Source organism: Vulpes lagopus, chromosome 11 (assembly GCF_018345385.1).
Source record: "Vulpes lagopus strain Blue_001 chromosome 11, ASM1834538v1, whole genome shotgun sequence".
Classification (NCBI taxonomy): Eukaryota; Metazoa; Chordata; class Mammalia; order Carnivora; family Canidae; genus Vulpes; species Vulpes lagopus.
The window spans coordinates 87,086,981-87,103,687 of record NC_054834.1 but is presented as its reverse complement, the minus strand read 5'-3'; the positions used below and the strand labels follow the sequence as shown (position 1 = coordinate 87,103,687).

The following is a 16,707-nucleotide window of genomic DNA, read 5'->3' as shown; positions in this document are numbered from 1 at the left end:
CTTCAGCTCAGGACATGATCCCAGAGTCCTGGGATCAAGTCCCGAATAGGGCTCCCCACGGGAGTCTGCTTCTCCCTCTATGTCTCTGCCTCTCTCTCTGTATCTCTCATGAATAAATAAATAAAATCTCAAAAAGAATTGGATATTTATTCATCATAGATTTTTGTGTTAATTTTGTTTTTGGGGTCTTTTTTTAGTATTGGATTAAACCATTATATATCATGATTACTAAATTTTTTAAAACCCATTCAATTTAAAGGTAAGTCTCTCACCTGTCTTACCCTAGCTGGACATTCATCTGCTTAGCAATACGACAGCAAGTTAGGGGACCTTCTATGGAAATTCAGAAAGAAAATAACTGGGAGGGAAAAAAAGATTTATTTCTCTAAATGTGAGGCTCATTGCTTTATTTGAATAGTTTCTATTTTTAAAACTGTATGAACCTAATTTATATATATATGAAATTCCAAACCTAAATTGGGTTTGGATACATCACACAGAAGCAAAAACTAGGAAGTAGAGTGAGAACAGATATGCAGTAGGGGCAGGAGGTTTGCTTCTGAGGACTTCACAAGGCCTGGGGAATGTGAGTGCCTCACTGTTTGAATGCAAGGAATGAGATGGGATCCTAGGATGCTCTACTCATGTTAAGAGGCAAAACAAATCAAAATATACTACAGACTATTGCCTGTTGACACCACTTCTGAGAAGCTGAAGGCTTACGTAAGTAGGACTAAAATGCTCAGCTAAGCTACCCCCAGTTTGTTGATGAGATCTGCAATGCCACTGCCAGGAAGGAGCCTTGAACTGTCATAAAATCTGATTCTGGATACAATCTGGGTGGAGACAATCACAAAACCACTAGATAATGAAGACTGGCATGAGGATAGAGGGATCACATAAAAAAGGACAAAAAGAGGGAGGGAAGAAATAAACAAAAACTCCATATGAGATAGATTTAGAAACCAAAATCCCAAAATATCTGAACAAATCTAATATTCAGAAAGACAACAAAAAGCAACAATTGCAGAACAAATTCATACAAGATGAAATTAATCTTACAAAATAATCATAGAAACAAGTATGTTAAGAAAATGCAGAGATATAAATGAACAAATATCTTCCATTTAAAAAGAATCATTCACTTAAATATTTATTGAGTACCCCACTATATTCAAGCACTGCTAATTCCTTGCTTTCACAGACTCTGTGAAGTCTTCCACCATATAGTGGTGGAAGAGAGACAATAAATCAAAAATTACATTTGGTGGTAATAAGTACTAAGGGGAAAAAAGATAACAGAGTGAAAGTGATACAGAGTGTGTGCACAGAAGCAATGGAGTAGACCAATGCTACTTTACACAATTAGAGAAAGCCTCACTGAGGCTGAAAAAGTAAATTCCCCTATAACTGAATCACTGAGAAATGAATTTACTTATAGGGTGAATTGACTTATTCATTAATACAGTGGGTTTCAAGGAAGATCTAAAGAAAGTAAAGGAGCAAGCTATGCAGATATCTGAGGGAGGAGTGTTCTTGGTCTGAGTTGTCCAAAACAGTGGACATCAGCCATATATTCCACTGCACACTTTCACATGGCTAGTCTGATCTGAGATGTTCTGTAAGTGTAATACAAGCTGGATTCCAAAGACTCAGTAACAACAAAAAAATGAAATACCTTATTAATAACTTTTATATTGATTACATATTGGTATATTAGTACTTCTGATATACACTAGGTTAAAAATATACTATGAAAATTAATTTCACCTTTTTTTAAACTTTTTTAAACGTTCATATGTGGCTTATGTTTGTAATTCTTATGATGTTCATTTTAGACAGTGCTGTTCTAGACAGAGAGAACAAGCATAAAGATTAGAGAATGCTGGGGCACCTGGGTGGCTCAGTAGATTAAGTGTCTGCCTTAGGCTTAGGTCATGATCCCAGGGTCCTGGGGTTGAGCCTGGGGGCCCATCAGAGGCCCTGTGTTGGGCTCTGTGCTCCTAGGTGAGCCTGCTTCTCCTTTTCCCTTTCCCTCTGCTTGCTGCTCCCCCTGCTGTGTTTGTGTGTGTGTGTGTGCTCTTGCATGCTCGTTCTCTCTCTCTCTGTCAAATAAATAAGTAAATCTTAAAAAAAAGGATCAGAGAATGTTGAGTGCAATAATTTTTGCCTGTTTACCTTTAGCATTTCTTTCCCTGTACCATCATCATTCCCTGAATGTCTACCTCCCTGACTAGGTGGAGAGCTTCTGAGGCAGGATCTGAGTATCACTCATCTTTGCATCCCCAAGTCCAGCACAGTATGTAGTACAAAGAGGCTGGTTGTCTGGTGGAATGAAGACAATTACCATTGGTTCTTCACTCAACTATAGTCATTTCTGACTATTGTTGTGGCCATGTCTATTTATTATTTCAAAAGGTTGAAAATATTACAACTTCCCATTCAAGGGCCAATTAAATTTAAAAGTATAAAATCTAATTAATAAATGAAATTCTATTTTACATGTGCTCTTCCAGAATTTTGGGGGTCCATAAACAACTTGAACAGCTTTTCTACAAGTTATTACCATCAGAAAGCATTCGCCTAGTATACTACTTCATACTCATATTTCATACATTTTATGAAAACATCTTACCTTAATTGACTAACAAGTAAAGTCTTCCTAAATTATATGGAGAAAATCCAAGGGATCTTTTTGTATCATCTTACTGCAACTTAAGCTAATGATAATGACCAACTCTATAAAACCTAACAATCACATTAGTGGTGAAAACTGCATTTTCTAATTGAATAAGAGCTTTAATTAGATAATTAATAAAAACTTAGTTGCCATTGGTTAGGTTAATAGATAGTAAGATTTTGAAATGATACCCAAGTTCAAGTCCTATTTGTTCAGTTACTAAATATTAATTTCCATTTATTCATTTATAATAAAAGGGTACCTGCATCCTGCCGACCTCACAGAGCTACTATTAGTAAAAAGTAGAAGCAGCATGCACACCAAAGTTAAAGCTGTTGGTATTACTGACATGTGTACATGCGTGTGCATGTGTGTATGTGTGTGTGTATGTGTATTTGCGAAGGGACAAACCAGAATTTCCCCTACTGGGCTGATGACTGAATCATTACTGTTCAAAAACTGTCATCCAATAAAAAGGATGTAGAACCTTTAACTGGACATTTCTCATAGAACATCATTAATTATGAGATCTGTCAAAAAAAATAGAGATCCAGAAGTGAGTTCAGTAAACTCATCTGATTCTTTAAACTGAGGCAAAATTCAACATATAAAAGAACTGCTTAATATTTAGACTAAACATTGAAGATGAGACAGTTCATGCATCCATCTAATATATTTATTGAATGATTAATATATTCCTAGGGCTTACTTGGTATAGGAGAAAACAACAAGGGCCATATCCTCATGGAGTTTTATTATTAAAAAACACAAAACTAGAGGCACCTGGGTGGGGCAGTCAGTTAAGCATAACACTCTTGGTTTCTGCTCAGGTCATGATCCCCGGGTCATGAGATCAAGCCCTGCGTTGAGCTCTGTGTTTAGTGTGCACTCTGCTTGAGATTCTCGCTCTCCCTCTGCCCCTTCCCCCTAAAATAAATAAATGTTCAAAAGCACAAAACTATGAAAAATTTAAGACAAGTATCAAGCAGTACAAACATAGCAAATCATTATTCATAACTATAACACTGAAAGAGTTCAGAAGTCAAATAAAGATCCCTAAATATATATGCCCAGTTCCTATATTTTAAGTTGTAATTTTATAAAATAGATTTATAATATAGTCATTTATAGATAACAGACTTATTCCCAGCATTACACTACTTAAGAGTTCTTTGCCGATAAGAATGGTATCATGTAATAGTTAGCATTGCATTTAGCTGCAAACTACAGAAAATATTATGAAAGAGGTTTAAACCATAAAGGTGTAGGGTACAAGAAGTCTGAGGGTAGACAGAACAGGATGTATGGCAACCTTATAATGCCATCAATCTCTTTACATCTTTCCATATATCCTGTTGCCGTTGCACTTCCCTACCTCAAGTCCCCTTCCTAGGCAGGAAGAATTAAGGAGCAAAAAGGGCCAAAACTGGCTCCCAGGAAAGCTTTTCTCATTTAGAAAAGGAAAGTATCCTAAAGAGATTGTGCCTACATCTCAATGGCCTATTAGTAAATAGTCCTATGGCACATGGCTACCTTTACTAGATTCAAAGGCATCCAGGATGGCATTAGGGCCTTTCCAACTTCCACCACAGAAGGGGAAAAGAGGTTATGAATGGAATTGAGGTCACCTCAACACAGTGTCCACCATATACAATAATTCCGTGTATATTCTCAATTTCTAGCCCAGCATATGAGACCTAGTGAACACTCAAGTGTTATTAGAGTTCTGTGAAATTCTAACCACTCCATTAGTTTTCCTTTGTGAGTCTAAAAAAAGAGATACAGACTGTGACTAAGGCTCACGTGTAAATCTGTCTCTTCTCACTAATCTGATGTTTGAACCTCCATTCTGCTCTGTTTTCTTTACCTTTTCCTGATTGGTTTTACCACTTAAGTCTCTCCCAAAACCATTCACAATTTTAAAAGTCTCCTTTTTGCTACTCTGTCTCAGCTTCCTCAAGGAGAGTTACATGTAGATCTCTTTTCCTCAATCCTCTTGGCTCAGTGGCCATGCACTACACTGTCTGCCCTCTAAGTGAAATGAACAATGCATCAGGTATCATACTAACAGACTTCTAAAAATGAAATAATTATGACTACCTTCATCTCTGATCTCAATTGAAAAATTAGTCTAGATAAGTTTAAAATACAAATTTCTTATACATTTAAAATAACACACTAAGTAATAGAGTCGACATTTCTTTTAAATAGCAATCACTGGGACGCCTGGGTAGCTCAGCGGTTGAGTGTCTGCCTTCAGCTCAGGGCATGGTCCCAAGGTCCTGGGATCAAGTCCCGCATCAGGCTCCCCATGGGGAGCCGACCTCTCCCTCTGCCTGTGTCTGCCTTTCTGTGTCTTTAATGAATGAATAAATAAATAAATAAATAAATAAATAAATAAATAAATAAAATCTTTAAAAAAAAATAGCAGTCACGTTAAGAAACTGATATTTGTGCAATATATTTAACATCTCACCTGTCCAGCAACAGCAGTGAAGTATGTCCACATGGGGTCTCCTGCTGAGGAATAACTGTCAGAATACGCTGGGTATCCACCAGGGAGAAGGTTTGGTCCTGTTCCTGGCAACGGCTGTCCCATTTGCATCTGCATTCCTGGCATCTGACCACTAAAATTTCCAAACTATAAGAGTGAAAAAGGATAAAGTTATTAGTACAAATATTACTTGTTAACTACTAAAGTTGGTTTAAAAGAAAATATTTAGGAGGAGTCTACTGAAAAGCAAGAATAGAAAGAATTATTAAAAGAAACCAAATTCACTATCCCAAATGCTGTTAGCTACAAAATCCTACATGTCCTGCATTAGGACATAATTCAGTTCATTAATGTGTCATTCAACATCAAAAGAAGTAAAGCAGAAAAAAATAACTCTCTAGCCTCCAACAACTTAATCTAACAGAGGAATATGAAGCACACTTTTTAACTGTTTACCATCATCGTCACTGAAATAAACAAAAACCAAAAAAATGCAAAAAAAAAATTTCACCTGCAGTCAAACTAAGAAGTAGTATACTACTCCAGACACATACTTAGAATAATACATGGTAAACACAATGAAATTGTGAACTAGTCATGGGAAACCCCAGAGAGTAACATCTTCTCCACCAGAAAAAAAAAATGTATTTTTAAAAAAGCAAGACACCAATAAACAGATCAATAAAGTGATTAATTCCAACAACAGTCTTCAAAATTAGTAATAATACCAACAAAAATAATACACAGCTAATACTTACTGAGGGCGTTTTATGGCCCAGGTACAAGTACTTTCCATTATGTGCTTAGATTTCCCCAAAACTGTATGAGGTATGAAACTACTATGTCCTTTTTGTCACTGAGGACCTGAAACTTCAAGAGGTTTCCTAAATCGGTTAAGGTCAAACACCTACTAAAAAGGAGACCACGGTTCAACTGTAGATAGTCTGATGTTTGTTTCCTGCTGTGGTTTATGCTTCTCTCTACTTTTTTCACTTTGGGACTGGGTATACGTTTTTAATACCTTAGAAAGGCATTTTACTGAGCATTTTTATGAGTCTGGAGGAGAAAAAAGTATCAAGATTGTTTGTTATTCCGTATTAAACAAAATTCTTGATCTGCATCCTTGAAGGATGAACAGAGATTGCCAGAAGGCAAAAAGAAAAAAAAAAAAAGAATTCTAAACTGGGGGTCGATGGGGAGAGAGAGTGAAAAGGTCGGATACTACCAGGAGTTTGAAGAGCTGCGTGGCTGGATGTGCAAGGGCGAGGTTACGCAGGAGGTGCTGCAGCTCCAGAAAATGGACTTCAAACTCCAGGAAACGCACAACTAGATTATGAAGCAATGAAGTACCGGAAAGTAGACAGTAAACGTTAAAACAATATAATGGACTAAAAGCAAACAAAAATAGGTGAGATTTCTTATAAGTTTCTTCTTTAAAAAGAAGAGAAAAAAGACCACCCCAAGGCACCCAAAAAGGCCAACTGCAGGAATTTTTAAAAAGAGCATAAAACCACACATTACAAGTTCCAACTCTCCAAGGTGACTCAGGATAAACAGTTCTGTAAGAAAGGGTTGACCTAACCCCGCCTACCTACCATCAGGTCTCCGACAGGTTGCCCTTGGTGCGAGAGCAAAAATTAGGAGACTAAATGTCTACATGCGCATCTTAATTTATTCTGAAGCAAATTAGAGGACAGAAAACGAGAAGCGGCCAAAAGTTCAGAAAGAGGACGTCCAGAGAAGCTGAGGAAGTGCGGGTCGACCACAAAGTATCACTGGAACTAGCAGAGGGCACCCTTGTTCCTCCAGTCCAGGAAGGAAACTCCCGAAGTGGCGGCCACCGCGGGCTCCGCAAGGCCTCGCCCAGCGGCCCCGGGCCCCGACCCCGCGCCGAGCGCCGTCCGAGGAGGCCCCGCGCCCGCCCCGCGAGACGGCGCCCAGGGCGGGCCGCGCAGCTGGCAGCCGGGACTCACCGCGCCTCCGTATCCCGGGTAGGCCATGACGAGCCGAGCCGGCGACCCCCGCCGCCCTCCCGCGAGAAGGGCGGAGCTGCAGGTGCAGGGCAGGTGCAGGGCAGGTGCAGGGCAGGTGCAGGCGCAGGTGCAGGCGCAGGTGAGGCTCAACACGCGCGGGCCCCGCGCGGGACCCCCCGGCGACCGCCCCTTCCCAACCTCCAGCCCCGCCCCGCTCGGTCCCGATTGGCTGGGCCCCGCCCCTCGGAGCCCAGGCGGCCAAATCGCGCTCCTTCCCGCCGTCTAGTCCCACCCATCTCATCTCTGATTGGCTGCGCGCGCCCAGCCCCCCTCTGCTCGGCTCCTATTGGCCGGCTCGGTGGGTGGGGCGAAGCCTGGGCTCCCGGAGCTCCGGCGATCCCCGGGAGGGCCGCCCCGGCCGAGCTGCTCCTTTCTCCGCGGATGCCCGGGGTCGCCGGGGGTCCCGGAAACCCGAGGCCCGCCAGGCCGGGACGTCTTTTCATCTCCTCCTGCGCTCTTTGGAGCTAGACTTGCAAAACAGCCTCTGTGAATTACAAAACTTTCCGTTACTCACAATTATTTTTTCTGCGTAGCGTCAGTGTCACATCATCAAAACTTTGAGACCTTTATCGGCCCCAAGGGGAGCCCTTCTGACCTAAACCCCACCGGATGCGGAATTTTACCAAAATACAAAAAGCTATTTGTAGTTTGTTTGGTAGATAAATGGCGAAGAGAGTTGCCAGATTTAGCAAATAAAAGTACAGGATGTCCAGTTAAATTTCATTTTCAAATAAACAATGACTTTTTTTTTAATGTATGTATGTCCCGAATATCACTCGAGACATACACTTAATAGAAAAAAAAATACTCATTGCTGGTATGTTAAAATACAGGGTGGCCTGTATGTTTTCTGACACCTGGACCAATGACCCTCTGAATGGACCTCCTGATTCCATCCACCGAGGGGGCACAGCTCGGTTTTTATCACTTGGTGGAAAGTTCTAACAGTCACTTTAATTTATTAAGTAATAGTAATTGACAGTTCCGCTGTTCTCTGAATTTTGTGGCTCTGGCCTAAAAAGGAGAGAAACGCACACACAGACACATGAAACAACAGGGCGGCTGCAGCATCAGCTTCAGAACAACGCCAGGTGGTATCTCCCAGGAGTATGACGACTGCTAAAATGTTTCTTAAGAATAAAGATGTGGGGGAGAAAAGCATTAGCTGTCTATCAGCAGGGGAACTCAACCCTGCAAAGCTGAGTGTTAATGGCACAGTTACACTGCAGAGAAAGAACCTTGTGAAACTTGATTTTATCAGGAAGAGGCAGAGAGAAAGGAAGATTGCTAATGCACAAGCCACTCTTGAGAAAGTCTGTGTTAGTTCCTCTAACATGATAAGAAATAATTTAAGCAATGAGGTTAGATTATTGGAATAAATACATAGAGGGAGAGGATAAAACCTACTTGATAAGAGGAAAAACATGACTGTTAAAGCATCAAGTGATAACGCATCACAAAGCAAAACAAATTGTTCCAAGGTTTTATTCTCACTGATTAACTACATATTCAAAGAAATGCTCAGAAAGGATTGAGTGTTTTACGTTTACAAGGTGAGTTTAAATCTCTGGTTAGAACTTTTGCACATTTTTTTTCATCATAATAGACTTACACTTGTATTGCATTTGTGTGTGTTGGGGGTCAAGTCTTCATGGGGCTCTTGCATTTCTACACATATAGTTTCAAAGATAGGGATCGTATTTTTCTCAAGGACAGAGACAGTTGTTGCAGGAGAAGAAACATAATCTGTCCCTCCAGGGCAAAGTTTGGGTTGGTTTGCTAGCATGACATTCCTAAACTTGGACTTCCTCCATTCTGATACGAACGAACCGTGGGTGCTTGTGCAGCTCCAGGTCACACTGGGGGACTTGGGAGCAAAAATCTGAGAGCTGGAAGCTCATGCTGTCTGTGGCGCGATGAGTAATAAGATCCTTTGTCTCTGACAGAGGAATCTCATGCATCTGTCAACTTCTATGAGACTGTGGCAGGCTACTTGTTAGCCTACAAGTGGAAGAAAATATCAAATCCTTCACATTTCTTGGCAGTGTGTCTCTTTCTTAGAGAAAGAGCTGCCTAGGGAAATTCCCACTGAAGGGCAGTAGAAGATGCCATTCCAAAATATGCCACTTTGGCATAAGGATTATTTTTAATTAAGGGCAATTGAGAAGAAGCAGATCAAAGAAAAGCTTTCTGTTCTCCCTGTATTTGCCTAAAAGCACAGCATAAATTTACAAAAGTCCTTCTCCTCCTTCTATACCAGGAAGAACAAAGATTATTCCTCTGAGACAACGTTGGTCCCTAATCAATGGTGAAGATGCAGATTTAAAACCACATAACAAATCTTGCACTTGTGTTTTTGTTTGTTTTGTTTTGTTTTGTTTTGTTTTATAAGAATAACACAACTTTTATTGGGAGTTGGGGTCTTGGGTGCCCTGTCAGATGATCAGAACATTAAAAATGGACTCAACACAAAATAATCCTGCAGACACCCCAGGACCCCGTGGCCTGGCCCTGCCCTCCCGACAGGCGCAGACCCCGCCTCACCTGGCACTGCTGAAGCCCGTCTCTGCGCCCCGAAATCTTGCACTTGCTTACACTGCTTTTCCTAGTATGTCCCCACAGCTAGTCTTTCCTCACCTTTCTTCCTCTTCTTTTTAGCCGAAGATGGTATCTAAGCTAGAGTCACCTCCGAAAGTTATTCATTTTTCCTTGGGTATCTCCCATGTATTTATGGGGATACATGTAAATAAATGTCGGGGTTTATTCTTTTGTTCATCTACTTTTTATTACAAGGGTCTCAGCCAAGAACTTAGAAAGGTAAACTTAGAATTGCTTTGTACTTTATGCATTGTCTTTTCAGAAAACACTCCATTATTATATAAAACATGCTACTTATAGAGTGGTCACTGTGTCACAGGCACTGTATGCTGCGAGGGGCCATTCCTCAAAACAACTTCATCAGGTATATACTCTTAGTATCACCATTTCACACAGGTAAAAAGTAAGGTGGAGAATTGTGTATCACATACCCACAGATGCCCAGTTAGTCGCAAAGCTGAGATTAGAACCCAGGCTTGGCTGAGGAATGTGGTCTCTTTAACAATGTGTTTCCCCTTCCCTGCCCACTCCCAACCATAGCATTTTAAAACATAGTAAAAATGATTTACACTATAGAAGGAAATGGCTTAAAGGGCAGAAAAGAACTAGACAAATAGACAAGAAAATGCACTGTTTTGACTAGGGCTAGCCAATCACATCACTTCTCTTACACAAGATGCATGTTTTCTCTCCATGTTAAGCTTTTATGGTTATGTCTACTTATGATATTTCTTCCAAATCTTGGTGACCTTTGGTCTTACTGTAAATTTAGATATTCATCTAACCTGTGCATTTTCTAGTACAGTATAAACACTGATTTATTTATGTTTTCCTTTCCTATCTGTTGCTACCTCATTTGCTTTCCCTTTATACAGAAAGGAGGAGGGGGAAGGGAGGTGAGAGACCCAGGACATGAGAGTCAGTAAAATTTTACTGCTCCTCAGCAAACTTCAGTTCCAGAGCCAGAGGGTACTACTCTCATAGAAATTATTTATATGCTAAACACTATAACGAGACTACCAGCTAATGAAAAACAACATTAATGAAGCTTATTTTATATCATTAAGAAATCTCACTTTGATTGATTCATTTATTTAAACAAATTTATTGAACATCTATAATGTAGCACTAGTTTAGATGGGAAAAAAATAACATCAAGGTTGGGGAAATGTTTTTGCTCTTCTGGACCTCACATTCTAACACGGAGAACAAGCAACAATAAGTAAAGACAATAAGTAAAGCATATGGTATGTTAGGAGATGAAAAATGCTACGGAACCAAAGGAAAACAAAAGCAGGGGTTGGAGAGTAAGGTGATGATGTGGGAAATAGAGGCAGAAGAAAAATTATTACATTTTCTTACTACTTACAGCCCATTGACAACTCCTTATAACAGGTGGAGTGACATTCCTCTAGGACTCAACTGCCTGGATGTTGACACTTTGCTAAAGGCAAAAGGCAATCGTAGCCCAACCCCAGGACCACATAAGTCTACTTTAACATATAAAAATTCCTTTGGAAACTTCCTGCACCTCTACCCCCCATGATTCATGTTGGCAATCATCCCCCAAGCATATGACCTACCTATATACATTGGAAGGGTCTCATGACTCAGGTTTTATTAGATAGTAATGAATGACCTTTTCCTAACAGTAGTGAGCCCCCTCAAAGTCCTGGAAATCTTGCTTCCAAAATTCCTTAGAGACTTACAATACCCCCAACCTCCTCCCAACTTGAAAGTATATAATGGGCGCCTCCTCATGACCCCAGTGCAGCTCTTTCTGCCCACGGGTCTTGTCCCCATGCTTTAGTAAAATCACCTTTTTGCACCAAAGACATCTCTAAAATTCTTTCTTGGCTGTCGGCTTTGGACCTCACCAACATTCCAAAACTGCATCACTTGGACTCTGTCCTTTCATAGCCCAGCTCCTGTCTCCCCTCGTCTCCCCAGGTGACACTGGGCCCCCTGTGCCAGGGAGGATGCTGCACAGAAGTCAGAGGATGTGGGTTTCCACTCTCCAGAAAGTTGTTCTGGCATCTACTTCCTATCTGCTTCTCCCTCTGCCTGTGTCTCTGCCTCTCCCTCTTTCTGTCTCTCTCATGAATAAATAAATAAAATATTTTTTTAAAAAAAGAGGATTTTGTAGACAGAACAAAAGATGTTGTGTAATTTTCACAAGCTTTCTTTCTGTTCTCACCTTTACTTAATAAACTATCACTTCATCCCTTTGTGTCCAAGAGATTCATTCTTTGGCTCCATGAGACAAGAACCCTGCAACAGTGACAGAGCAAGTTGTGGTACTAAATGAGATACTCCAGGTAGCCTCATTAAGAAGGTGAGGGTTATGCTGTTCAAGAAAAAAGGGTGAGGTTGAGCAAAGACTGGACATTAGTAAGTTAGACATGTAGTTACCTGTAGAAATAATGTTCCAGGTGGAACTAGAGCTACAGACCTAAGGCAGAAGCCTCCTGACCTGTTTAAAAAACAGCAAGGATGGCCAGGAAGTCTGGTGTGCATTGAGCCAGAGGGAAGTCTAAGAATGGTTACAGAGCAGGGGCATTGGGGCAGATCACCATGGGCCTTTATTGGCCATTGTTAAGACTTTATACTCTGAGTGAGGTAAGAAACCACTGATGGTTTGGAGCTTTAGTCTTATAAAATAGGTCTTTATTTGTAAAAGATCACTCTTTTGTCTGTGTTGACAATAGACTGAAGGGGGTTAGCATAGAAGGAGGGTGAACTGAAAGCAAATCTGCTGGTAATTTAGAGATGGTGGTGTTCACCTAGATTGAACAGTTGAGATGGTGAGAAGTGATGAAATTATTTTGTTTTTAAGGGATAGACCTCAGGATTTACTGATGTTTTAGATTTGCCCTTTAATGACATGGTAACAAATATTCTCTCCTTGACCAAACTCTAGCCACATTCTTCCGAGCTCTCTTCTTGACTAGGCCTTAATCCTGGCCTATAAAGAATTGAACAAACACCAATGTATTCTGACAGCTCAAGGCTGCATCCCTATGATGACTCTAGCCCCTTTTAAAGCACTTACCTGAGGGATCCCTGGGTGGCACAGCGGTTTGGCGCCTGCCTTTGGCCCAGGGCGCGATCCTGGAGACCTGGGATCGAATCCCACATCGGGCTCCCGGTGCATGGAGCCTGCTTCTCCCTCTGCCTGTGTCTCTGCCTCTCTCTCTCTCTCTCTCTCTCTCTGACTATCATAAATAAATAAAAATTTAAAAAAATTTTTTTAAAAAAAGCACTTACCTGAGAGAACTCAAGGCTGCCAAAAGAATGTAGTGTTTGTTCCTGCCAATATCTGAAGATAGGGCCTATTCTCCTAGTCTCTGTGAGAGGGTAGAAGTCTAACTTGGATTAAGTGCCAGGAAACAAACACAGATGGATTTCACATAGTCTAAACCTTTCTTCCTGCTTTTTATAATTTTTCATTTCCCTGACACTACAGAGTTTCCCTCCTCCCCACTAACTCCTTCCCTATTCTCTGATTCTCCCTTTCAAATGCCCAGTCCTTTCTGTCTGAATCAAAGTTGAATTCATTTCACACTGGACCCTTTCCTTATTATTATTATTATTATTATTATTATTATTATTATTATTTCCCTATTATTAATAGTATAAGTATTATATTATGGTTTGAAATCATCCTTACCACTTTAACTAGAGTCCTGCTTTGTTTATCTTTGCCAGTGGTGGGGACTGGAGGAAGAGTTGTTTGGGGTGGCCAAATCAAAAATAAATATTGCACATGTTAGACTTGAGATGTCTATGAAAGTAAGTGGTAGTGTCAGGTAGGTTGTTGATCTGAAAGGCGGGATGGAGTGAACAGCTTAGCCAGTGCTGGTGCCTACCAACCACCCAGCATCTTCATCTCAATGAACCTTGCTATTTTCCACTTGTTACATATGCTGCAACTTTTTGGAGTGTAGGAAAAACTTACTGGGAGGTGAAAAGTATTCCTCCAAAAAGGCCCTAACGTGACAATTAATTGCTTAATGCTGGTAATGAAATAAAAGCAGCCCAAGAAATTAATGCCTCATATCATTTTCTATAAAAGTAATAATAGAAATAATTTTGTACCTAGTAGATAAAAGGCATAGCTTATTATATATGCAAAATGATTCTGGCAAACATTAAATCCATGGAGCTTGAGAAACCACATACATATAATGTCTTAGCTCATGCTGCCATCACAAAGCACCATAGAATGGCTGGCTTAAACAATAGGAATTTATTTCTCACAGTTCTGGAGACTGACAGTCCAAATCAAGGTGGCAGCAGGGTCAGTATCTGGTGAGAACTCTCTCCTTGGGTTGCAGATGGCTGCCTTCTTGCTGAGTCTACACATGAGTTCTCCTCATGCTTGCTGTGTCCTCTGAGTATGTGGATGCAGAGAGACAGGGAAGCAAGTTCTCTGTTGTCTCTTCTTATAAGGACATTAATACCATCATGAGGGTCAGACCTTCCTAACCTCACCCAAACCTAGTTACCATCCAATGACTCCCATCTACAAATACCATCACACTGGGCGTTAGGGTTTCTACCAATAAATTTTAGGGGGACAGAGTTCAATCTATAGAACACAAAATCTGAAAGGTGAGGAAGAAGAGACACATCGTCATCACATCCACTGTTGTGTTGTCACCTTGGAGCTGCTTTAAAATTTGTTTATTCTATTTTATGCTAAAATGTGTTCATATGGATTTCATGCCATGGTTTAATTGATATACTTGCAATAATTATCATACTTTTTCCAGAAATTATTGTGTCTTTATAATGTGTTTTATGGAATAATGAAGGCTCTATAGGTATTATTTGTATAAGGCATAAAACATGACAGTATAAAATGAAGCTATTCACCAACACTTTTATTATAAGCCTAAAACTGTTCCAACTGCCTAAGGGTTAATGCCCACTATTGAGGAAGAGTAAAGTAATAAGCTTCACAAATAAGACAGAAGTATATATTATTTGCCATTTATTACTGAGACCAGCCACTTGACAAACTGACCTTATTCAGCTAAGCTTTCAACAACACAGTTTTTTGTTTCTAATTCTGGTAATATTAAGTACTCTTTTGGCAGAAACACAAATTCAAAAGCAATTTAAAAAACAATAATGCATATGTGAAAAGAGTCAACAGGGCTCTTCAAAGAGGTGAAGAATGGTAATTTCTAAATATATGCTCCTCACTTGGATCATTGCCCTATTAAGCAATTTGGATTCCATGCAAACTTCTTCAGAAATCATAAAAATATATATATAAAATCGTAATATATTATTATTTTTTAATATATTATATATATAAAATATATAATACATATAAAATGTTGACCACAATATGTGTCCACAACAAATGATCAATTAAAGCTGCAACACTGATTAATATCCTCCATAAAATAATCTGTTACTCAGGCAATATTTAATCATACACTCACAAAACTGACTTTCTAGAAAGATAAAAATGAAGTAATGTTGATTGAATACTTATTTTAGCTGGTGCTTATCCCTTTACTTAGTAACTTGCTCACATATAATGTGAATTAAGGTAGAATAGTCCTGTTATAACCAAAAGTACCTTATTTTTTAAAAAGATTTTATTTATTTACTCATTATAGACACAGAAAGAGAGGCAAAGACATTGGCAGAGGGAGAAGCAGGCTGACGTGGGAGCCTGATGGGGGACTCGATCCCAGGACCCTGGATCACGACCTGAGCCAAAGGCAGATGCTCCATCACTGAGCCACCCAGGCGTCCAAACGAAAGTACTTTAATCAAAAAAATAAAAGAGCCTGGGTGGCTCAGTCCGTTAAGCCACCAACTTGATTTCATCTTAGGTCATGATTTCAGAGTTGTAAAATTGATCCCCAGGTTGGGCTCCACGCCTGGCATGCAGCCTGTTTAAGATTCTCTCTCTCTCTCTCCCCCTCTGCCTCTCCCCCCACCTCCCTCTCTAAAACATAACAGATAAATAAATTGCAGAATGTAACACATGGACTGTGCTTAAAAACCTACCTTATAAAAAATAAAAGTAGCCCAGCGCTTAAACAGATTATGGACTGGCTAAAAGAAGAAATCATCCCATTTCTACACTAATCCTTAGGTATTTTGCTTATGTGTGAAGATAAGATTGCTCCTATCCCTCATCAATGTAAAACTATTAGAAGGAATAAGACCTAGTAATAGAAATTTTAAAAATTAAAATCTATTTATTTGCATAGCATGTGATACTTTTCATAGCTATTTAGCACATTATCATATTTGAGTTTCCCCCAAATCTTGTGACATTAGTAGCGCCAATTATATTTTAAGAGGAAACTAAGATAGTAATAGGTTGTAATTTGGAAGTAGACACACATCAAAACAGTTGCAAAATATTTTTAAAACAAAACATGACCTGATTAATTCATCATGTTTGGAAAATGACAGCCCACAGTGCTCCTGTAGTTTGGATGAGTGAGTGAATATATGAATGAAATTCCATGCTTAGAGCTTTTGAAGTTGCTTAAACCAAGAATTAAGCTGCATAGAACATTATGGCTTAAGCTATCCTAAATTAAAAATGGAACTGAATTAAAAGAAACAAGTTCAGTACTCTCCCCGTACAGCCCGTGAGGACTGGAACCATAATACATACTAATATAAATGAGGACCCATGATCCGTGATGATGCCGGGCACAAACTGGGTGGGCATAAGGAGCCCAGTTAATGCCCCATGCAAGATCTGCTCTATTTAACCTACTTAGGACACTTACTTTGCTCTCCAGCCTTTATCCAAAAAACTTGACTGCTGCCGTATCCATCAGAAAACAGCAGATGGCACACTCAAACAAAGTAATTGAGGAGCTGTAATAAAGTCACCGTTTACAAAGGTGTCACCTACA

The 16,707-nt window shown here is 39.9% G+C and overlaps 1 protein-coding gene across 9 annotated transcripts in view; it reads right to left on the bottom strand.

Annotated features, from left to right (window-relative positions):
• GCA (grancalcin) overlaps positions 1 to 16,707 on the bottom strand; it is a 54,537-nt gene that overhangs the window by 24,532 nt on the left and 13,298 nt on the right. For 2 of the 9 annotated variants that reach the window (XM_041773922.1, XM_041773921.1), the window contains 3 exons: positions 7,148 to 7,691; positions 6,400 to 6,500; positions 5,157 to 5,321 (listed from right to left, as the gene is read on the bottom strand). In XM_041773922.1, the coding sequence (XP_041629856.1) occupies positions 5,157 to 5,321; positions 6,400 to 6,500; positions 7,148 to 7,448 (567 nt within the window). In that variant the 5' untranslated portion in view covers positions 7,449 to 7,691. Of the gene's footprint in view, positions 1 to 5,156; positions 5,322 to 6,399; positions 6,501 to 7,147; positions 7,692 to 12,002; positions 12,077 to 12,857; positions 12,903 to 12,963; positions 13,021 to 16,578; positions 16,703 to 16,707 lie in introns of those variants that run through there. The other 7 variants (XM_041773923.1, XM_041773924.1, XM_041773925.1 and 4 more) reach the window with 7 other exon arrangements.